Raw genomic sequence first — 24,234 nt, 5'->3', positions numbered from 1 at the left:
CATGTGACCAAACATCTCACAAGTCAGGCTCACAAAGGCACTAACAACACCCTATTGCTAGGGCAGTCCAGTTTGTGTGTGAATTTAGATATGCAGATCAGCACTTCACTACAGCTTAAAAGCATGGAACTTCTCCCTCACTAGCTTTGAACTGGGAAAGCTGTTCGGATGTAGAGTGAAACGTTTTCAACTACGAGAACTTAAGTCCGGTTGTTTTCTTTTTCTAACCTTTGTTGGAACAGCTTTGGTTGCCGAACTCTCACATGTAGCTCCAATTAATCCTGGCAAGAGCTTCCTTTGAACCTCCTGGTGTGTTTGAGAGGCACAAGTCCTCAATCAGCATTACAGAGGAGTAGTGAAGGAGGAAGAGGGTAGTGTATGCTGCTGTAATATAAATGGGCCGCTCTTCTTTGTTTTACTTCTTTTGGGTGTCCGCTAGCTGCTAATGAGAGAATCTGCGGAGAGTGGGAATTAATCACACAAAGATGTATTGCCCTAGAGTTAATTTAAATGGATTTGGGTGTAGTTTATTCTCCTGCACCAACAATCAGGCAGTTTTACAGCAAACGGAGGCTTTCTTTATCTAAAAATTCCTTCGCAGGATCAAGGTCTTTTGCCTGTGTCAGCCTTGCAGAGAGTTCCCTCACTTCTTTTCCAGTGCTCCGTTTACAAAGCAGTTGTCCTAATTGTGTGTTTATGCAGCATGCTACAATGCATTGTGAATAATTTGGGTTTGTGATTCCCTTGAAGTACTCTTAGCCTTCCTGCTCAGCCTCTTTGTTCCCACTGTCTTACTCAACTGTGCCACAGAGTTTTCATTCCCTATAATTTATCCATCTGCAGAAATGGATCATGCATCAATGCATGCTTGTGTACTGTATGTGTACTCAGTAATAGGAAACATTCTGTTTAAGGGGGATGATTACCCTGCCCCTTGTGGTTCACAAGCAGACAAGACAATTATGTTTGTTACTTTTGCAGCAATCTTTACTCAGTTCTCTTAGTGTGAGTTGGTGTGTGTGTTCTTGTACTTGCAGCTGAGTGAGAATTTTTTTTTGGCACATTTAACTATTAAAGTGAGCACTGTGATGCAAAGTGAGGACCTTTTTTTTGGTTCTCACTTTTTCTGGGCAAGGGTTTAGGACAGAGGTGTCAATTAGGTTCAGGTTAGGTTTAGGGTTAGGGTCAGAGTTAAGCAATAGAAGGGATTGAAAAATGAATGGAGGGCAATGGAAGTCAAGGCACAGTTCCCAGTAAATATTTAAAACAAGGATGTGCATGAGAGTGTGTGTGTGTGTGTGTGTTTATGTCTCTAAGTATTATAAAATAGATTTCCAACCTTACGGGTGTTGGTTCACATCTTCACAAGCAACATTGTCTCTGAATAACAACGAATGACTAAGCCCATTTAGTGGTACAGCAATCTACAAGCATTTGTTTTGCTGTCTGTTCATTTACAACGGCACAGTGAGCTTATTAGTTGGCTATGTCCCAGTCATGATTTTCTTGACTCACAATACAGATTGAAGTCATTTAGGAATAGTCAGTGCCAAGTCCCACACTTTTACGGCATTCAAGTCAATCCCACATATTTACTGTATAATAACACTACGTTCCAGCAGTGTTACATGCTCCACATTATAGCTGTGACACTGTACCATGTTAGTCACTCATCCCACTGTCCAGTCAGTTTTTCTTTAAAAACCTGTTCTTTTCCCAACTACAGTTCATGCAGATCCGACTCTATATGGCCTTCTTATTCTGGGTTAACTAAATCACGACAGCTATACTTTCTTGTCTCATCTAACCCTTTTGAAGTATGCTGGGGGACGGTATATTGAATTGTGTGGGTTAATACATCCAACAACCAGACATTTTCACTTATCCTCTTGTAGCTTCAGCCTTCTTCAGTTTGAACTACAAAATCAAAGCAAAAAAATAGAAATGGCAGATTTGCAAAGTTTGTTAGCCAGAAGTCCATCACCTTGTTTAGCATCTCTGCAGCAAATATTGTGACATAATTGTTCAAAGCACATAATAGAGAATAGACAAAACTGAACAGCTTGAAAATTATGGTCAAATAATAATATAAAGATATTTATGTAGCTCCTAGACAGACTAGATTAATTTTTTTCTGCACTCCTAGAGACTCTAGGTACACATCAAAATGTATTTAAGAGCTACAAATGTGGATTTGTCACTGTCACTACATGTTTTCTCAATATGAGGGATTGGTGCAAAGTCAACAACAATGTAGGGGACTGTCCACTGTGGCTTCCTGCTCTTTCAGGAAGAGTGAATTCTGCAAGTTAATGACTCGACACAACCTGCTGGGCTTCCTTAGATAACTAGAAACTTTTGACTCTGTAAATTCTCCTGAGATGACATCTGTTTTAAATTGGCGCTATTTAAATTGAGTGTGCAACGAGCTAATGACAGCTAGCACGTTAGTATATTTATACCGGGAGGTTTTCTTCCAGACAGGAACTTTATTGAACTTTTTATGTTGCTCTCAAACATCGAGGCATTTGAAATGCTGGGCATATGTGAACCACATGATGTGAACAAAGCATGCTAGGCATGGTAAAGATGTGTGGGAAACAGGTACAGTCTCTTTTTTCTCCATCGTCATTGTAGGAACCCTCGTGACTCTGTGAATCGGATTGGACAGGCCTATCTAGCAGTTTTGTTAGGCATTCATAGAAAAACAATCACAGACAACAGATGGACAACAGGTATCTGAAACCCAGTGTTTAGAGGGGACCTGATCATGTAAAAAAAAGTTGTGATTTGAAACTGGAGCCAAAACCTCGGGTCAGATCAGACATGACACTTTGCCACTGTCATGCCCAAATTTCCCCATTTTGGGACAATAAAGGAATTTGTTATCTTACATCCCCAGTCTTAGTTAATGTAATCCCCTTTATCTATACACTTTATAGTTTACCCCATTAAGGACATATTTATGATTGTCAGTGAGTCTGTATTGACCTGTTCACTAAGGAATTGGGCATGAAAATTGCAAAAAGGTATCAACCTTGTTACATCAGGGATGTTCTCCACATACTATCCAGATAAAAATCATAATCAGTGCATGCATTCACACATCACCACTGATATAAAACCATCCTTGGCAAGAAATCATAGTCTTACAGTCACGATCTTTCAGGTACTTTGACAATTTGTGTTACTACAGTTACTGTAGTTTGATATTTATAGCAATAATCTCTCAATCATCCATTTATAGAGATTCTTATGAAAGTTATATTCTTTCTCCCTATATTTAGTTAGACATTTAGATGACTATACCCTTCACATTGAAGTATGTGATGAGCATTAATGACCAATGAATGATAGACATAATAAGAAGATTGGAGACAGTAGCTTAAAAAGAGAAGGTACCACTGCTTTCTTGATGTGCAATGTTCATCAGTGTGGAAGTTGAGCCCTAGGGCCAGTTCAAGACAAGTGCACCACAATGTCAGTTAAATAACATCTCAAACATATTTTGTCACTACACTCATTAAATTACCATTTTGACAGATTTCAAACCTTTGCTTTGATCAAAAGTAGTCTCTTAAATCTGAGCAAATAACATTTCACAAGTTCTTGGACTACTAGTTGCCTATCTGGGCTATAAATATCTATGTTTTTTTTCCAAGGGTCTTAGAGCTGAGAACAGACTCATTCTCTCGGCCCCCTCACATTTAGAACCACTGTGGTCCTAATCCGTGTACGTTATCAGCGAACATCAGCGTGGGAAGTCATGCGGACTGGTATGAGTCTGCGGCTCAGCTTCAAATGCTTCGCATGTAAGATCCACTGATGGGAACGTCTCTGCTGGACGCATGTCCTCTTTTCACACCACGGCCCACCACTGCCTAGCGGCCCACATTAGCTCAGAAGATGCTTGGTGAACAGAGAAGAAAGGCTATATTTAGTTGTCCATGTAGTCAAGATTATGTGAGAGCAGTGGAAAGTCAGATGTGATTTTCCACCAACACTCTGCAGCAAGAGCCGAATCTCAAAGTTGTTTCTTCACCTAAACTTGCCGCATATGTTATGCTTCCAGAACAATATCTTGTTTTGTGCTTTAGAGACCCTTGACAAAGAGACTTTGTTTATCCGCAATGGTTTGCGAACAGTCTCTGTGTATCTGTATTGATTTATAACTGTGACATCAAAGAGTGGTTGACGCTTTACCTCCTGCTGTTCTCCATCATCCCACTGTTCTTAGTTTTTAATTATTCAGCACGGGAAACAACAGACCTAACTCAGCTTATTGTCTCCGCCTCTTGGATGTAGATCAGTTGTCAAGAACTTGGTTTGCCTGATGTGCTGAAAAACCCTTTATGGACCTGTACAAGGTTGACCCAGTTGTATTTTTTATTTAAGGTGGGCTTTATCGATTAGAAGCGTTTACATATTGTTTCTTGTAGGCTGTTTTATAGCATTACTGTATGCGATCAATTTGTTTCTCAACTTTCTTAAAATATGAATTATGTTAGCCTTAAGATTACTAGTGTCTTGAAATATTCATGACATCCCTTGAGAAAAACCCAATTCCGGCTGTAAAAAGCTAACCCCCAAGCATGAAGCTACCATCATTGTACCGTACTCTGGCTGTATAGTGCTTTTTAAAAATTATTATTTTATTTTTTTATCAATGTTTAGTGTTTGTTTTTGTGCCAAATAATAACAGTAACAACAATTATTATTAGTCTTTTATTTTTTACAAATACCCAAAAGGTCCGTGTTTATTTTTTTCTGACCATTTAGTCATGGCTGTATATTTTCTTTTAGTCATGCAATTTTACTCCTTAGTCCAGAAATATGGAGAATACAGAAGACTGTTGCCACATGTAGAACATAATGAGTGTTTACCAGGAGTTTATCCTGTTTTTTCTAACTTATACCACCTTAGCATGGTATGCATAAATAAGCCTGTAGAAGGTGTTTTTTACTGCTCTTGCCAACTGGTAACTTTGTACAAAGGATCCTTTTGTTCCTTTGCAACTCGTCTGTGATGGCCTTAGATAAAGCTTAGAAACAAACAAATGTCTGGAAGATCCTACTAGGAAAGCAGAATTTTATTTTAGGGTAATCCCATTCACAAAAATTGATGGTAGGTGTGTACTCAAGAAGAATGAATAGTATAATTAAACTGAAAGGTACTTCAATAGAATATTAGTTTCAGGGTGTGAACTAGGGGTATAACGTGAAGTCTCGTACAACTAGATCTAGCAATATCGAAATACTACCATATCTCTCTTGGCAGGACAAGTGAACCCTGTCCTGCCAAGATCTAGCTAGTGGCAGTGAGGATGGAACTTTATTTAGTAAAGCAAGTAGTAAGAGTCCCAGATTTTAAGGAATGTGGTTTAACCCAGTTGTATCTATGCTTGACATTCTAATTTTGGAGTTAGAAAGGGAGTACTTCCTGCTTTGCTGCATATTGACATAATTTTCTCATGTTGCTTGTCGTTTTGGCTGTTACTGCTCACCACTAAAGCACTGATGAAGCCCCTGCCAGTTTGAAATAGCTTTTTGACAGCATTTTGGGTTATCTTATAGTAGCGCAGCTAGGCTACTGTTAGCTGCTAATGATGCTGAAGCTCTCATCTGCTTCAAAGGCGTATTGGCATTAAATTAGACTACTAATTATATTATTGTTTTGCCATTTTTATTAAGATAGCAGGGCATTTGATCCTTTGTAATCTCACTTTAGTGATGAGAATATTGTGTATCGTCTTGTCTCATGAGCTGGATGTATCATTACAGTATGAACACCTCTCCAACCAGATACTTTTCCAGTAGAGTTGTGTGAGATAGAGATCCCATTAATGGTGCAAAATCCACTGTAGATGCAACCCTCTGAGTCCTGCTTAGTCAGGGGTTTGTGTGTTTGGACAGGTTGTGTTTAGATTGTGACCTGTATTGATCAACTACTGTATATTGTTTTTGGACCGGCGCCTAAATTGAATTGCCATTTGTCAGATCAATTCAACTGACACTCTTAACCGTTCAGTGTTGTTTTTCTCTGTCTCGTTTAGCTCTTTGTGTTTGGTACAGTATTTTGCCTGTGGAAATTACGCTGTAATATCTTGTGCTTTGTGTGTGAGATGCAGCGTATATGCAGCGCAGATATTACTGCCTGCAGGGAGTTTAATAGTGCCCTACATGCGTAATGTGCAAGAGCTGGAAGCGTATCGTGCAGAAGGCAACTATGATGTGTAAAAGTGCACTTTAGTCAGATTTCAGATCCAGCCTGTGGGGAGCCCTGTTTATATCCAACTGAAAGTAATGAGCATTGATTATGTGCACAGAAATGGCAGTGAAGCCAGTTTTCAAACAGATTCAAAGGCTAGTTTTCCCCTGGGTTGTTACCAGTGAGATATACAACGCCTTGTATTTTACTTGGATTCCCTGCGATGAACCAATGCACCGCAGCGCAGGGTTGTGAGGTAGATGGGATAGGATATACGTTTTATACATGGTGTAAAACATGTGGCATGTGGAAAATATGGTGGCATGCATTTGTAGTCAGCAACCCTTTAATTTACCAATAATGAAAAAATCCATGCAACCAATTACCATTGAAAGTTATCTAATCACCTATTTGTAATTTAATCTCAGATCACTGCAAATGAAGGAGGTTTCTTAGACAAAATTATTAGGAAAAAGTATCATGACGAACAGGAAACCCAATGTTTACTCTTTGCCACAAGCCACATGGAGAGCAACAGCAAACATGTGGAATAAGGTACTCTCATTATTGAGACCAAGATGAAACTTTTGGCCTTTTGGCAGAAAATTAACACCGCACATAATCTTGATAACATCATCTCCACCACAAAACCTGGATGTGGCATGGCAGCGCTGTGCTGCGAGGTGGCTTGTCTTCGCCAAGAACAGGGAAATTTGGTCTTGGTAGATAAGAATATCAATAGAGCTAAATACTGGGCAATGCCTGCAAGAGGCTGTCATATATTTTTAAACTGGGGTTTGAATGTTTTTGAAAAGCCCAGTTAAAGTCTATGACACAAATCTATTTGAAAATACATGACAACACTAGAAGATGAGAAATACAGATACACTCTTCAGCCAATCTGACCCAGCTTGAGCTATAATGCAAAGGAAATTACGCAAAAACCTCAGTTTCCAGATGTACAAAGCTGGTAGAGACATACCTTCAAATTACTTGCAGCTATAATTGTAAAGAACGTTGATTCACCAAAGTTATTGATTCTGGGATTGCCGAATTCAAATACGGGCCAATATTTTCAGATTTTTATTTGTTGAAGATAAAAAGAAAAACACTATATAATTTCCCTCCCCCTTCACAAGTATGCACTGCTTTGCAACAGTCTATCACATTAAAATCCAATAAAATACAGTGAAGTTTGTAGTCTAAAGTATTAATACTTTTTAAATGCAGTGTAGATCACCTTTTTAGCAATATTGCCTATCTTATCACAGATGCAGGTGTTATCACAGGAAACGTGTGAAAGAGCAGATGGATGAATAGTTTGACTAACCTTCATTCAGTCAAATGTGGCTTTATCTACACCCCTTTCCTTAACCCCCGACACCCCCGATGTGATTGATGCACATTTTTTGCTCAAACGAACTGCATGATTTGTAAGGCTACAGGCGTTATCCCCACCTGTCAAGCCTTGCTGCGGGCTGCATTCTACGCAATATTGTGCTCCAGATAAGAAAGAAGTGGCCAGTGGCAATATAGGCCAAAAGGTACAGCTTCCAGCTACTGTCTGTAGATACAGACACATGGAGGGGGAAGTTAAAGTAGTCAGATGTTGGCACTTGGGGACCGGTTTAAAGAGGCGTGGGAGTGGGGAAGCGTATGATGGCACAAGATTAGTCCCCAAACTGTAGGGAGGCTAAAATAATGTTTTATAAGTATTGTGGCTCTGTTTGTAGGTTAGACTTATCTCTCCGCTCCCATGTGTGGGCTATTGTTGGAGCCGTGAGTCACAGTGGGCTGTCTTATTGAGATAACCCCCTTCACTGTGTCTGTGCTGTTTGTTTATTTCCACTGCAATTAACAAGCTTTTCTTTTAATTTGGAGCATGAAACCATTCTATTTCCTGAAATCAGAGGCAGAACAGGTGTCATTGTTAATAGATTCATTTACGCTATCCTTGGAGTCCTGCTGGGATGTAGAGCACACTTATTTGGGTTTACTCATGCCTTCCTGCTCTTGTATTTCTGCGTTTTTGTTTTTTTTGGCATCAGGTTCTTATTCATTCATGCTTACGAAAAGGTCATGTATTTTGAAAAATAGCTGAAACCTTTGCAAGTGAACAAAAGGTTCAAGTTTACTTGATTAGTAACTATAGGTAGATTTGTTTTCCAATTGCTAAAGACAGACAGACAGACAGACAGACAGACACACACACACACACACACACACACACACACACACACACACACACACACACACACACACACACACACACACAAAAAAAAACAAACTAGAAAAAACGTTACCCTAACCCTCTGTGCCACCGTCGCTGGCACACAGGGTTAGGGTAACGAATGAGGTTAGGGGGTTCGTCTTCAATTGGCGGGTTGCCGGTTCGATCCCCTGCTCTGACGGTCTCTGTCGTTGTGTCCTTGGGCAAGACACTTCACCTGAATTGCCTGCTGGCGGTGGTCAGAGGGCCCGATGGCGCCATTGTATGGCAGCCTCACCTCTGTCAGTCTGCCCCAGGGCAGCTGTAGCTACTAACATAGCTCACCACCGTCAGGGTGTGAATGTGTGTGTGAATGGATGAATGACTAAACTGTAGTGTAAAGCGCTTTGGAGGTCGTCAAGACTAGTTAAAAGCGCTATGCATTCATTCTAAAGCTAACTTACATTGTAATGTGACAAGCTTGCATCAAGACTTTTGAGACCACACATCAGATTGGTACAATTTCAAGCTTTAAGCCTAAACATGAAGTAGGCAGAACATTTTGATATCCTTTTACATCAACTCAATCCCAAACAGTTAGCACTGCTATCTTTGAAAAATTAACTGACCAGCAATCTAATCACACGAGACAACAGCCAGTATGTTTTTGGATCAGATTATTCATTAGCCTACTGTCCATAAGGTCGCTGCTGCATGACTAAAGGACTTCCCCTGGAGCCGCAACACAAGAGCGCTCTGGCTGTCTCGGTGGAGCCGGTTGATGTAGTCAAGATCCACGCAGAGTGGACGTGGACTTGCTTTGGCTTGAACAAACCTCCACTGATACCAGGTCACTTCGATCGCTCTGCAATTTTTGGAAATGTTGCAGAGACAGTTTATAATTTCAGTCAAGCTAATGTAATTTGGCCTAGGGAAGCACTGAAACGGAAGTGCTGCACAACAAAACGGAAGTTGGACCCATAGTGACTTCTGCGTTCGAAAATAAGGTGGATAAAGCTTAGCTTAAACTGCTCAAGACTCCAAAATCAATTAAAACGACACAGAAGAAAAGAGCAAGGCTTAATAAACAAACGAAATATGTAGCCCATTGAGAGCGTCTGTGTCATGTCAGATTGTGCTTTTCAATAACTGCAGTAGGCGCAAAGCTGTTTCAAAACATCCTCACCTACATTTCAGGACTAAGAATCTCCATCCAGAAGGAAGGAGCCAAGAACCTCCATGAAACTGACGTGGAAGGGTCGGTTAAAACAGAAGTGGCAATCCGCTGCTCCAGCTTACTGTACAGGGGTGAGACTGATTGTTGGGACTCTCCAATCAGTCTTGAAAAGGCTTTAACTGGAGCAAACTGGAGGGTATTTCTCTCTTTCAAAGTTGTATGACCAAAGTAAAGGGTAAAACACATTTGACAAACATAGTTGGAGAGGGTCATTGTGGTTCGCTCTATGTTAAAATGGCAGTTTCCTTAAATAGCATAGTTGTTGATGAGCTTTTTTTTTTTTGCACATGGCCTCACAGTTGGCTTCAAAGTAAGAATGCACACTCTCAGTGGCCTAACTTTTATATAACAGGACTTTGTGCTTGTGAGATTTTCTCCTAGTATTAAAGATCATGTCTTTGGTCTTATCAGTGTTCAGTTGGAGGTAAGACTCGCACCACTGAACGAGGCCATCGGTCACCAACAACAGAATCATCTGCATACTTTTTTGTGAATCTTTTGTCATGGCTACTCTGACACATGTTAGTATACGGAATAAAGAGCAAAGGTGAGAGCTCATTTTTGTTCAGTTTGTCTATGTCGATATGTGTCTGTCCCTACCAAATAAACTTTGAAATTAAATTAAATGAAAGTAATGTGGAGGTAGGTTTTAAATCTAAGAGACTTGTGTTTACGCTCACTCTCTGCGCCTTGTTATTTAAAAAGTCCAAGATGCCACCCAGCAGGAAGTTACTTAAATCAAACTGTTTGAGGAGCCTTTTGACTAAAATATGGAGTTAAATTGTATTAAAAGCAGAGAATAATATCCACAAATAAAAGTCTGGCATGTTTGCCATTTCCAAGTGTTTAAAAAGCAGGTTAAGAGTAAGAGTTGCATCCTCCATTCTGCTGTGAGCCCTGTAACCAGACTGCAACGGATCTAGAATGTGCTCAGTCTGCTTTAAAATCTCACATCTGATTAACCTTTGAAAGATTTTTATTAGAACTGAGACTGGAGCTACAGGTCTAAAATCAGATTTTGGGAGAGGTACAACAACATCTTTCCAGATAACAGGAATGTATTCTGCTTGTTTGAGACACCGGACTGTGTTTATTGGCACAATAATTCACTAAAATCTGCAGTTGAAAATCATAGATGCAACACAGAGTATTCATCTTTTAATAACCACGCTCTTTGCATTCTCTGTAATTTCATATTAAACAGAACCACATATAATAGCGATTTTACCCAAAAGCAGGCAATTTGGTACTTACAAATCTTAGATTATGAAACTTTTCTAAATACAGCAAGCATTTTCTAACTGTTCATATCTGCCGAGAATAGACAATATTTTTAAACTTGTTTTCTTGAGCCTAAAAGACTTGACAAAGCACCACTGCCTTTAGGTGGTTAACAACTCAAACAGTACCCACAGTACTATGTAACATTGCCATGTTTTTAATTTTATTTTATCTTTTAAAACGTCAGTTGTTATTCTTGTCATTTAACAAACAATGTGGTTCATTATTTTTATATAATTTATACTCAAATTTCCATCTATAGTCCTCAATAGGTTGTCTGTCTGGCAAAATTAGCCACATATACCATATGGGCTGAAGGGCTCAACTTGCTTAAGATCCATACTCCATTTGTAACAAGTTGTTTCCATCCTGGATTTTGTCTTCTTTATGTGGACTTTGGCCACTATTTATGGCTATAAAACACATATGTCTACTTTCATAAAATTGCATAGACATCTACATTGAGTCACACCCATCTCAGTCTACTGTGGCCTTGCCTGCTACTTGACAAATCCTTAACCTACATCTTTTACATCTCACCGTGAACCATTTTCCCATAACACCAGGAGGAAAGGCTTCTTGCTGAGCTTTCAATAATAAACGATTAAGTCGAGGGTTTAACATGCATTTGCAGATAATGGCCTGCAAAGGAGAAGGCTTTTAAGCGATCGAGTACTTTTAGCCTAGAAAAGCTCCAGCGGATCGTACATAAGAGTTGAATGCTGTTCGGTCTAGGGCTAGGGTATTGTCCAAGACACATCCATCACATTTTGGTTAAAGGGCTGATTCATATTCTTATCATTATGTTCAATTTACTTTACTCTAAGAGATAAAAATGAGGAAGATACAACAAATAGGGTCCCTGCTGTGGTTATATTGATGACTTTATCAGTAAAGACTTGACTTTTACACTTTTACATCAAAGTCCTCACTTTACAAGTAAAATGAGCAAAAAATGTCTTGCTCAGCTGCAAGTACAAGAACACACATATGCCCCCCCCACACACTCCCTGCAGTACTGTCTGTCAATCTCTTTATCAGGGTTACTCTCTGAAAAACCTGCCCTTAGTTTCAAATACAGAGACATTTGTCTCACCAGTCTGGCAGCAGATGATGGTTGTATACAGATGTTAGCCCTGGAGCACTTAAGCTAATACCATATGGCTGAGGCTTTTTTTTTTTTTACATACAAGATAGCATTTGCTACATTCTTTTAATCTCTATTATTGTCCACGTTCCTTTGTTTGGATATGCCGTTTTTGCTTACCAATGGAGACAACCACTACTTTTCACTCTTCAGTTCTTATCCTTTAATCTAGGCATGGGTTTCCTTGTTAGGATTCTACTTTTCAAGACAAAATGCGTGTCCGATTTACTAGTTAATATTTGCAAATTACTTTTGAGAGAGGCAAATCTTACTAACTGTTGGGCACTATATGTTTTTTTGTGTTTTGAAAAAAAATGGTTCTCCATAAGGTTTGGTTGATGACGAAAGCTATTTTCATTCTGGTTTTCAAACTTTGGTGTGGAAGCCTCGTATCGAGATGGAGGAGGGGGCAAAAGACCTTTACTGCTATCATTTCATCTGTTTATCTATGTAGTTTAGCAGCATAGTTGTATGTATGTATGTATGTATGTATGTATGTATGTATGTATGTATGTATGTATGTATGTATGTATGTAATAATTCTTAAAGTGTAGGTTGAGACGCTTTCCTCAGCCAAATAAGCATCAACGGCCATAATTCTAGATGTCTCTTTCTGTATTTAGTCTGCAGCTGCCCACCTCCACACTGCTTATCTGACTCCCTGCATGTGTGTTTGTGTTCTCTCAGAAAGAGAAGCCTTCTGAGGTGGCATGTGTTTTTTATATACACAAGTTATAAGTTGTGTATATACACAAGGTTTTATGAAAACACCACATTTTAGCTATGAGATTAACTCTCTTTTCTTTGTTGCCAAAGTGGGAACTACACAGGACACTGTAGTGGCATGACACTTTTTGGGGGTTATATCATACTATTATTGCTTTCATCATATCTTGTTACTGTAACTTGAATATTTGAGGAACTAGAATCTACTTGTTTTGCAAAGGCATAATGCTAAAGATTTGTTTCTTTGAACGTTTTACACTGAAGTAATTTGTAAGTTCTGCATTTACTAGCTTTTAAGTAAAATAAAGTAAAAACCTCTTGAATTTGGAAACCTAATAAGCATGACAAATCCTTTCAGAAGGTTTCATTGTCTTATAGACAATCGAATAGAATGGAATAGAACATCAATATTTTTGTTGACCCACAGTGGGGAAATACGGGTGTGGCAGTGGCGAATCAAAGTAGACAGAAGACACCAGACTTACAAGATTAAATAATATGAATAAAAAGCTACATTAAAATGTAACTTTTTAAAACTGTACCCTAATTTCATGTACACAGCTTGCATTATAAGATGTGCATATCCTTTTGTTGATCTGAAGAATCTTTATTTTTCCTTAACAGCAAGTTGGAAACCCTTTTCAAAGATGTTCATCTTGAAAGAGAAACTGTATTGGCTGTTGCTGCTTATGTGACCTGTGAGGCCCGCTTTGCTCAGAAATCGCCGAACCATAAGAGAGAAGCTGAAACATAACCTGTTAAATTAGACAACACTGACAGCAAAGCCCTTTTATGAAGTTTTATGAAGCAGAAGAACAACAAATGATAGCTTTATCACATCCTGAGGACCCCAAAGCGCTTTACACTAAATTCAGTCATTCACATGCTGACAGTGGTAAGCTACTCTAGGGCAAGCTGACAGAAGCAGGGCAGACCAAGGACACAGCGACTGAAATAGCCAGAGCAGAGATTTGAACCAACAACCCACTAATAACAGGGCAAACTCGTGGCTCCAGCACATCTGTTGCCCCACAAAGAGAAAGGAAGGACTCTTTAGCCAAAGCGGGAGTGCGCCAGCGTTCACCTTGATAAGTGTTGTCTGGATAGTGCAGTCAGTAAGGAAGGAGGTAAGAAAAAGAGCCTGTATGCTTCCTATCGTAGTTCCTTCTGCATATGGAGCTTGTGATGTCCCTCACTGGCGCTAAGGCGCCATAAGGAATCCCACAATTCTTTGCGTGACATGAGGTATTTCACTCGCATCATCCATATGGGTTTCCGTCGCATAATGACGGATGAGTTAAAGGCTGTCTGAAACTGGCACAGCAGTCTGTAGTGTCGACCCCATAAATGTTCAAGGAACAGGAGCTAGAAGCTACAATTGGAACGTTTCGCACATAGCCTGGCTTAACTTGAGCAGGACTGTAGCTGTGTGTGTGTATAATCAGCCAAGTGTTTTCAAAAACCAGTGACAAAGCTGTGGGCTTTTTACCCAACACTTTATCAGAACTTTATAGTAGCTTTTTAGCTCCATGTTGAAGCAGAATATTACATCTGACCTGCACAAATATCTCTTGCTGTCAAGTGAGTTGCAATCACAAAGCTAAAATGAACCATGTAATACTGATTAGATAAAGAGTCTTATTTGACACCACTGTAAAACTGTTGGGTTTTCAGCCATACAGTATGCCATCGGTTTTAATGCTGTATTGTGCTGGTACTTGGTATTAATGCTTCCACTTATGTGAGCTCTTTTATTTTGGGATAAGACAAATCAGATGAGCACTTTGTTTCATAAAATTTATATTTCAGATTTTTTTTAATAAAATGTGGCCCATTTTCCACTTTAACCTTTCACAGTCTGCTTCTACACTAACTGGGACTCTATCTTCATCAGTGGGAGAAATACAGGATCCTAAAGTTCTCCCTCTCTTTCTTGTAAGAGCGTTTGTCGTCAGCGCGAGGCCTGTCCCCGGCTGTCCTCTCAGCATCGGCAAAAGGCCAGACTGCACCAGCTGTTTCTTTCTCTATCTTCCTCTTTATCTTCTATCTCACACTTTCTGTCACCCTGCCTTGTGAAAGGGACTGTGATACCTCGACCTGAATTCTGCGGCTCGTGACACCAGAGTCGACATCCACACATATCAGCGTCAGAGAAAGGCAGTTATTTTAGCGCGGTGCCTGCGCTTGACAAGAAACCGGCTCTAAAAGGCCGTCGCACGTACCCCTTTTTCTTATTGTGGTGATAGTCGAATATAAAAAGTCAGCTCAACATATCGTCATCTCATTGTGTGTCCGATAGCAAACGAAACAAGGCGGCATTTCTCTTGGATGTTGAACAAAAGTAGATTTCAACACAAATAGATGGAAACAAAAAAGGGCATTAGCATTAATGGAACCTCTTTTGTTTGTCTAATCTTGATTTTGGTAAATAATCGCTAAAAATGAAATGAGTAGCAGTTAACCTAAATAAATAACATAATAACAAGGCTTTATTCGTTCTAATGTTGACGGACTCATAATGGAGAGAAGGATAGTGGAGGTCTGAGGGAGTGCACAGTTTAGGACACGGCCGGTCAAACCCAGTTAGACAATGAAAATAAAATGAGGTGTGTCCAGGCTTAAACCGTCTGGCTGTGCGACAGCACGGGGTGCTGGCGTAGGCATTTTTTTTTTTTTTTTGGTGTCCAGTGTGGCTCACACAGGGAATTATCAGAGCATGCAAGCAGGGTAGCAGTAGCGTTAGCGGCAGCAGCTACCGTTTTGGATTGCAGTGGGTCTGGGACTTGACCTGATTTGTCAGCTTGATGACTTTAGAGAACGGTCGCTCCTCTGGGGATTCTACTGGCTCACAATTCAAGGAAGGGACTGTTTCTTGTTTGGCTGAATGAAAATCAAGCTGGGTAATTGCTTTATCAAAGGAGACGTTTCACATCAAAGTGCATCATCCGTGGAGGCTCTAATTATCCCTGTCTCACCATGCGCCATTTAGAGCACTTTGATATCTCTAAAGAAACAGGCAGTTTTTTTCCAGGTAAGAGCAGTGAGGGTGTAAGACTAAAAAAAGAGCGGGATTGGACACATTCATCATCAGGGTCTTAATATAAGACGCTAAATCTACCAGATCATGTCAAGTTTTCAAACTTAAGTTAGATGAGGGATGTTTTAAACCTCCCAGCATGTTGTGGAAATTGCGCAAAAATGATAAAAAGCCTCTTCATCTGCTAAAGTTGTTTACGACTCTGACTCCATTGACACACAGCGGAGGGTGAAAACGCATTTCTGTGTAAACGGTTTTCAGCCAATTAAATTATCTGGAGGAACGGGGTTTAGAGCGAACGGGTGAATGCAAGTGGGGGAGATATGAGCTGACAAATAGGCTCGGAGTAACAAGCTTACCTGATGATGACAGGAAGACAAATTGGTAGATTTCCTGTTGTTTAAACCAAGGAAAGGCGCATGAAGAGAAGGTTAACCCCCCCTTCTCCAAAACATTTGACCTTTTAGTTGAATTAGGGGAGCCCCTCCTTCTCTTTTCAAATGAAGATTACAGCACTGTTCCCCCACTCGGCTTGTTTAGTTAAAAAGAGACGTTCCGTTTTCATGTTGCGTTCTAAATTATGTATGAAACCTGTCTCCAGTTTTGTCCGTGAATGAGTGCTGTGCATCTCAATACCAAAATCACGTCTCCTAATTAGAATCTTAGGCATGCAAAATGAATATGCCATGTTGTTGCCATGGAGTGTTAGCATGCACGGTGCAACCAGAAATAGACACAGTCGACGCAGATCGCGGTGCACACACATGTGCAGAGTTCATTTTCTTACTGCAGCGTGTGCGTTGAGGTGTGGGGAAGTGCCTGTGGAGGCTCAGATGGTGACAGATGGTTTGGATACAAATCAGCCTGGGAGTCAGGATCTCTGCCCTGGGACCAGTAACTGTTTTAAGTATCTTTGGGACAGTGTTTGTTTATCTATAGAAAATATGACCGTTTACTAATCCTTTTGTATTAATGCCCATAATATTGAATGTCTGCTTTGTTTGCGCAGGGCTTTAAATGTTATGTAAGGCTGGAAAATTGTACAGTTGTGAAGAGAAAAAAAAGGTTTTATGCGCTGTGTTGTACAACACGATGCATTTTTTAGCTCTTCAAGCTGCACTCTATGCCAAAGCCCCACAGCTGTGATTTATGACTTAATACATGCACGGGTCAAGGATATGCAGGCTTTTCTCCGGCACCGGTTGGTTTGCTTTAGCTATACCGTGAAGAACCAAAATGGCAAGCCTTTTCAGTGTAGCCTGATTGGAACCATGCGATTAAATGAAACGTCTGTTTGCAGAAAGTTCAGGCGTTTGGGTCCAGGCTGTCTGTTTTGACATTGAGATATAAAATACTGCCATGTAAAAAAACAAAAAAAAAACAAAAGGACACCATTAAATATTCAGTTCTTTTAAAAATAAATGTTCACACACCAATCTTTTTAGATTGATCTCAGTAAAACATAGTGACTTGTGTGGACCTAAACAAAAAAATGAATAAAAAAACCTATTGTTTAACACATTAAACCAAATTATGTATTCGAACTAAGAAAAAACCAAACTAGGACACCCTGGCCATTACTAGCTGTTGTGAACTCCCTGGGTTGAAACAGCTTTAGCTGGACACTTCTTGTTGCTTTTGAGATTTGCTCTTTCTTCATCATTGCAGACCAAAGTAGACGACACAGGCACTAATTTGTCTATTCATTACCCACTCCATCCCTCTTAAAAAACAAAAACACCAAGACGCCATAAACTCCCTCACATGGAGCAAAGACTGTCTCCCTGAACTGGAGGGAGCAGTCCGCCCTTTGGAACCGATCATTATCTCTCTTTGTTGTTCTGCTCTTTAGTGACTATCAGAATAATAAAACTGTATTCGCTGCTAACTTAGGCTATCTGCTCAGGTAGCCAGTCTACACTAAAGGCTGCGTAAATATCACGCTGCTCGCAGCTTGCAAGCTGTTGTTTTAAAAAATAGCGTTACTTTAATTCGACTGACGGCTTCCATGCAATGACTGTTCATGTTTTACGTGACTGGATATGCTGTATTTACAAGTAGCCAAGCTTTTCTTTTATGAGGGAAACAAATATTTGCCTTCTTTCAGGCAGCTGACTAACAGCAGCGTGTGTGCAGCAACACTTCAGTGGCATCTCATAAGAAAATACATTAACTTTAGGAGCAATAAGATGGAATATTTTAGCTGTTTTTTTGATTGTCATGTTTCATAAATTGCTCATTTGTGTATTTTGGAATTTAGTTTTAAAAATTTCTGACTGCTTATTTAATTTGTTGTTTATTAGATTTATTCAATTATTTTTTTTATCAACAGCGGGGACTGCACAGTATTCAAACGTACCATATGAAACATACATGTACTAATTTACATATACTCTTTGAAAACCCTGTAATACCTTAAAACCAGTAGACATTCTTTTATTACAAAGAAGCGATACAATATTTTGTTTCTCAAAATGAATCACACTGCAAAAAGAGAAGTAAAAATAGGTACACTTTTCTTGAAATGAATGTATTTGCCCTTTATTTGAGTAGGTAAATAAGACTATTTACCAATGGAATGAGTATTTTTACCCCTAAAATAAAATAATTAGATAAACTGCACTTGAAATAAGACGATGGAGAAGAATTGTTCCTATTTTAAGTGCAAAAATCTTATTCAATTGGCAAATAGTCCTATTTACCTGCTCACATCAAGGAAAAATACTTTAATTTCAAGAAAAAAATGTCTTATTTTTAGGTCTATTTTTGCAGTGCATATTGGTTCTTTGGCCAAACCTTCCCCTTCTCTGCACTTCTGTAGAAAGTACTGGACTAATCGTAACAGTTTGCAGACCCTGTCACAGCTCCCTCCAGCTCCACACCCAGAACTATGGGTTCTCGAACCTCTAATCTCATCTATGTATATACACAAGCAGTTTTAGCGGTAGCCACATTGTCACTCCTCTGTAAAATCACCTTGCAGGCATTAGTCTGGACTTTGCAAAGTGTTTTGCAGTCTGGCCATTAGCTAAACCTCGAGAGGTGCTTATGTGGCAGCCAGGAGAAGTTGCGGAGTAAGTAGCTCCTCTGGCATGAACTCCCAGAGGCCTGGACACTCAAAGTACAGTTGAATAGTTGTTTGGACTGGTGTGAAAGAGGAGCTGCTAAAAGCTCTGTGGAAGTAAATTTGGACTGGGCACACAAGCAGATCTTCAGTGTCCATCGACTGTCTTCCCAGCATTCAGAGACGTGTATGTTTGCTGTTGTGTCTCTGTACAGTTGAGCTTGGACTACAAGACTTAAGCCCTGCTAGCTTCTAATAATCTCATCCCCATGTAGGTCAGAGGTCACATTCTCTTGCTGATGTCTGCAGACCACAAGTAAATCTTGTTGCCTGGAAAGCAACTTATTGTAAGGTTTATATATTATGGTGTAATAGAATAGAACAGCCTTTATTGTCATTGTACAGGGTACAATATGAATGTGTCTCTTTTTCTTTAGCTCAAACCAATTGATTTTTCTGGATAACGATGATTGAGGATGATTTACTTTGAAAACAGCAAACCTTGTTGAAAACCTAATTGTTGAAAATTAACCAAAACTATGCTGCTCTTAACTTCCTGCACAAAACCACTCCTTAGTCCTACCTGTAATCACCCTTCAAGCCTTCTTATATGGCTTTGTCTTGTGTCTGGACTGTTAGACTTTGGATTTTGCCACATTTCTTGACGGATTATTTCTTCATTTATTTTTGTAGTCCAGTCAAAACCAAAAATCCAACAAGGATACGTGTTTCCAAGTGAGGACTTGATCTACCAAGGAAACAAAACGCTATCCAGATCAAGTCAGTCCTACGTAAAAATTATTTCCCCTCTTGCTAAATAATTATCTGATCGACTACAGTTTTTGTTAAGCTGAGTTCAAGTTCATGAGCTGTATTTAGGCCCAAAAAAGAAGCAGGCATAAGAGAGAAAAACACACGCTCCAATAGACAGAAACTCAGGAAAAAAAACGAGAGTCAGTTCCATGACCTGAAACAGGCCATTCGTGCTTTAAATATCTCAAATTAAGACGATTTTGGCTGACTTAATAAAAAAAAAAAAAACCTCTGACAAGCAGGGTGAGTCAAAAGTGCTTCACAGGCATTTAAAACTTCCACTCATTACATTTAAACACTCAGTGGCAATTGCTACCACCAGGAATGGCACATCCAGTTATTGGGCTTAAAGGGCATAGACCCTCTTACATAGATCATGACACATTTTCCCTGATCTTCTTTGTGTACGAGGTTGTACGACGCAACTTCATGGCGTTCATTTTTAACACTAACACATCTTGACTAGGTTTTGGCAGTCACTACAGCAGCAGGTGGTTTGTCTCTGTTTGGTCTCCAGAGTTCAATTATCTCCTGCCATGGTCTGTCTCACCCTGCTCCTCACCTCATGATCTGCACCACCTTTAATAACCATCACTTATCACTTGTGATATCTTCTTTAAATGCTACCCTTCACACTTCTGACTCCTTCATATTCACACTCCATCAAAGAGAAGTGAGCTACACCTTCTGTCCTCACTGTTTAGGTGCATAGCCTCATTTGGTTGACTTTAAACCCTTTGATACAGGAATTGAAATATGGCTATTACATTCTTTTATTTAGCATCTTTTTTCACCTAGTTCTTTAAATGCCTAGCATATCTTTCCAGCCCCTTTTAATGAGTCACTTAGAGATCAGAGCTTTGTCCACAGCATCAAGACTTGGTGTCAGCGATAATTAAGGTTCTTGAACGCTTATTGTCTCAATTGCAGTTGTCTCCTTTGCTTTCATTGGCATTACCAACGTAAACCAACACTTTGAAACTTTAAAACTGCAAGATTTTTTTTATGTGGGTTTTACACATTAAAGCCTTTCTAATAATAATCTATACAAGTGTTTGAGGGACTGAGAATTGAGCCCAGAGTAGCTCAGCACTGCCCCATTCATGGCTTGTTTCTATGCACTGCTGGTCAGCTGGCCATTACAAAAGGCTAATTTAGCTGTTTGGAAATGTCACTTTCTGTAAGATATATTGACAGCCATGGTGTGGAGACTAAGGAAATGCCATCCATCTCTCTTATTGAGGTGAAGCTACAGCAGGCACACTATAACAGCCTTACTGTTGACCAGCCAACTGGGGCTGCTTAGTTTGTGTCAATTCTTCTGACCTCCATTAAGCAGAAACTCTTTCCAGCCATATTCACCCTTAATCACCAGTGGTTTAACCGATCTTTATATCACATTATTGGGCCTAAAAGCAAGGCGGCATGTCTTGTTACTTAAATTTGCTAAACAAATAAATAGGCAACTCTTCATGTGAGCCGTAGCTTCGTAATCATGACAAAAATATCAAAGTGAAAATCTTTCCTCTTCTGTTATTTCAGAAGTTTAATATTAGCTCTCATTTCTAAACGTTCCAACTAAGAATCAGGAGGCGAACACGCACATATTGAAGTAATAAATGTAAATAAATATGAATAAATATGAATTCAGGTATTAACAGGGGCTAGTTAAGTTATTATAAAGAAGAAAAAAACAAAACTAAAAATGATTAGTGATTCAGTCTACAGCTACAGCAATGACCAATTTAGTCATGGTGGAATTTAAAACAATTACTGTCCTTTCTATTCACTGCAGACTCTAAATGTCCTTATCGTATTTAGCACAATGCAATCGAGTACATACTCTGAAAATAACACCATCGTTAAAAACTCTGGTTAAATTTTTTTAAGATCAGGCAACGGCTGAAACAGCTGCCTACTTGTCTACATCTTGTAGCACTTTAGTAACTGCACCAAAAAACAAAAAAACAGTGTGAAAGATTTGTGCAAGAATACTTTTGGACATTTATCTAAAATATGTTTTTTTTTTGGGGGAGGGGGGGGGGGCATACTTCCGAATCCAATATGATTTCTCTTTAGATTATGAATGCTTCTTAATGATCCCTTTTCACAAACATTCTGTATTTTAAAGTCATGTTTGAAGTTTGTTTGTTGTTTAAGGAAACCCGATCTGGTATTTTTGGACTAAAATGTCTAATTCTTACTCCAAAATGACAAGTTGACAGTGTTGAAAGTGATAAAATTTTATAATACATGTGCGACGAAGGCTCCCTCCTTAATTAAACATCTGTTTGAATGTGTGTTGAATGCTTGAGGTGATGTTGGGCTGCATGTTATTTGTTACACTGCTGAACCCTTCGTTTTTCTCCGCTCCGTTCTTCCAGTTTTTCCTTTCTTTAGATCTCTGCAGCCTCCTGCTTGTGTTCCTCATCATCTCTCATGTTCTGTCCTTATCAACCCCCCACATTTTGGTGCTTTCCCATCAATCTATCTCTCCATCTTTCCTGTTTGAGGCCACTTATTTAGCCTGGCAGGCTCTCCTCCCTGACAGCAGAGGAAATGACACAGAACAATTTTCATGATTGTGTTGTTGTTTTTTTTTTTTTGGCCATGTCTGTTTAAAGTTGCTTTGAGAAATGTATTCTGGTATCTCTTTAGTCTACACATAGAGTCCCTGCCAAGTCGGTAGAATTAGTCATTCTTTCAAAGCAGATTTGATTAACTCTTCGCAGTGAGTGACCTCTCTGTTACTAAGTAGCTTGTTGCTAAATTCTTTTTGTGTGAAAAGTGACTGAAAAAATAAATTGAATCATTTCCTGAGTCATCATATCTTGTTGAAACATTAACAAGATAACATTTTATGTAAAAGCAAAGGTGTTTTAAGAGGTTGTCTTTTTTTTTTTTTTGCTGTGTACAAATCCAAAAAGGGCTGCCCTGTGGTGCAGATGCTATCAGTGTTGCAAGTATTTTCTGGGTTTGAATACCTGCTGGGACGTTTCTGTTTGGGATTTCAATTTTCGCTCCAGAACATGCATGCTGCCTGCATCATCATATGGGTTCTGTCAGAACTGATTGAACTAATTAGCTATTTGTTATGTGGGCTGTCGGTATCCAAAGATCAGTTAAAGATTAGGTCTGACCTAAGACTAATTCCTAAGAAGTAAGAAGAATTATTTCCCACTAAATTACCATTATTACTATGTGATAGGGCCAACAAACAGGCAAAACCTTTAGCAAGAATAAAAGTGTGTTGCTTTCAAAGTCTCCCAATTCTAATCTCAAGAAACCAACACATTTCTCCTGCCGGTTGACTAAATATAAAGCTTTTCTGATATTAATTTCTGCTATATATATATATATATATATATATATATATATATATATATATATATATATATATATATATATATATATATATATATATAGGCGTAATGTTAGTACTAAACATTTAAATTATTGGGGATTTACCAAACAGACCATCAACCTAATTTTTATTCATACGGATGGATAAGGATTCACTAGTTCTGACTAGAATTTTTAGAATTACTCTCAATTCACAAAATAGAGAGTAATTGTGAAAGAAATGGAAATGATTATATCGTTTTTCAAATTTCCTTAGAAATCCATCCATCCATTTTCCTACATGCTTCATCCCTGCTGGGGTCGCGAGGGGTGCTGGTACCTATCTCCAGCTGTTAGTGGGCGGGAGGCGGGGTACACCCTGGACAGGTCGGCAGTCTATCGCAGTTCCTTAGAAATATAAATCTGAAAAGTGTGGCATGCATTTGTATTCAGGTCCCACTTTTCTAAAAATCTAAAACAAAATCAAGTTCAACCAGTCTCCTTCAAAAACTTTTTATGAGCTTTTTATTTTATGAGCTTTTTATTTAATTTAAAAAGCTGTTCATAGCATTCATTTATGAGGTTTCTTTATTAGAGGGGCATCCAGTTACAAAGGCTTTTTGAAAGGACTAAGGGCTCCTTGAACTAGAAAGTTTGCTGACGCCTGGTCTATTAAACATAAATTCAATAGACTAGATTGAGGCTTGTTGAAGTAGAAGCAATATGTTTTGCAGGTATGACTGGTCAGTGAAAGTAAATGCGGTATCAGGTATCCAATTGTGTTATATTTTCTCTGACTTTGTAACATCACAACTTAGATTTAAGCAGCACTACCACTTTGATTCATAGAAAAATATGCGCATTAAAATCATGCTTTTGCGTGAATAATTTCTCAATGTCTTAATACTTCAGGTGCATACCTGTGTAAAGCAGGCATGGTCTGTGCTAAACCCTTTACAGAGAGCGAGAGGGAAAATAAGAAGGTGGGGTGGGCTGTTGTTGTCAGGAGACAGCACTTCCCTGAGAGGACTGGCACAATAGTTCTCTTTCACCGCTGGAACAACAGAGTCATGACATTTTGTTCCTGTGACGGGGCATTGTGCAAATACCCAGACCAACAGTATCACAATGTGGCACACAGAGGTCCCAACTCACAGAAAGAGCGCCTTA

The 24,234-nt window shown here is 39.2% G+C and overlaps 1 protein-coding gene across 3 annotated transcripts in view; it reads left to right on the top strand.

Moving 5' to 3' along the window:
* pak5 (p21 protein (Cdc42/Rac)-activated kinase 5) overlaps nt 1-24,234 on the top strand; it is a 94,819-nt gene that overhangs the window by 14,544 nt on the left and 56,041 nt on the right. Inside the window, exon 1 of one of the 3 annotated variants that reach the window (XM_036134172.1) lies at nt 16,645-16,739. The exons of 1 other annotated variant lie outside the window; for it this stretch is intronic. In XM_036134172.1, the coding sequence (XP_035990065.1) occupies nt 16,679-16,739 (61 nt within the window). In that variant the 5' untranslated portion in view covers nt 16,645-16,678. Of the gene's footprint in view, nt 1-16,644; nt 16,740-24,234 lie in introns of those variants that run through there. One more of the 3 variants, XM_036134173.1, reaches the window with a different exon arrangement.

The sequence above is a fragment of the Fundulus heteroclitus genome, unplaced genomic scaffold (assembly GCF_011125445.2).
Source record: "Fundulus heteroclitus isolate FHET01 unplaced genomic scaffold, MU-UCD_Fhet_4.1 scaffold_76, whole genome shotgun sequence".
NCBI classification, from domain to species: Eukaryota; Metazoa; Chordata; class Actinopteri; order Cyprinodontiformes; family Fundulidae; genus Fundulus; species Fundulus heteroclitus.
The sequence above is the reverse complement of the archived record's forward strand: the minus strand, read 5'-3'. Positions and strand labels throughout refer to the sequence as shown.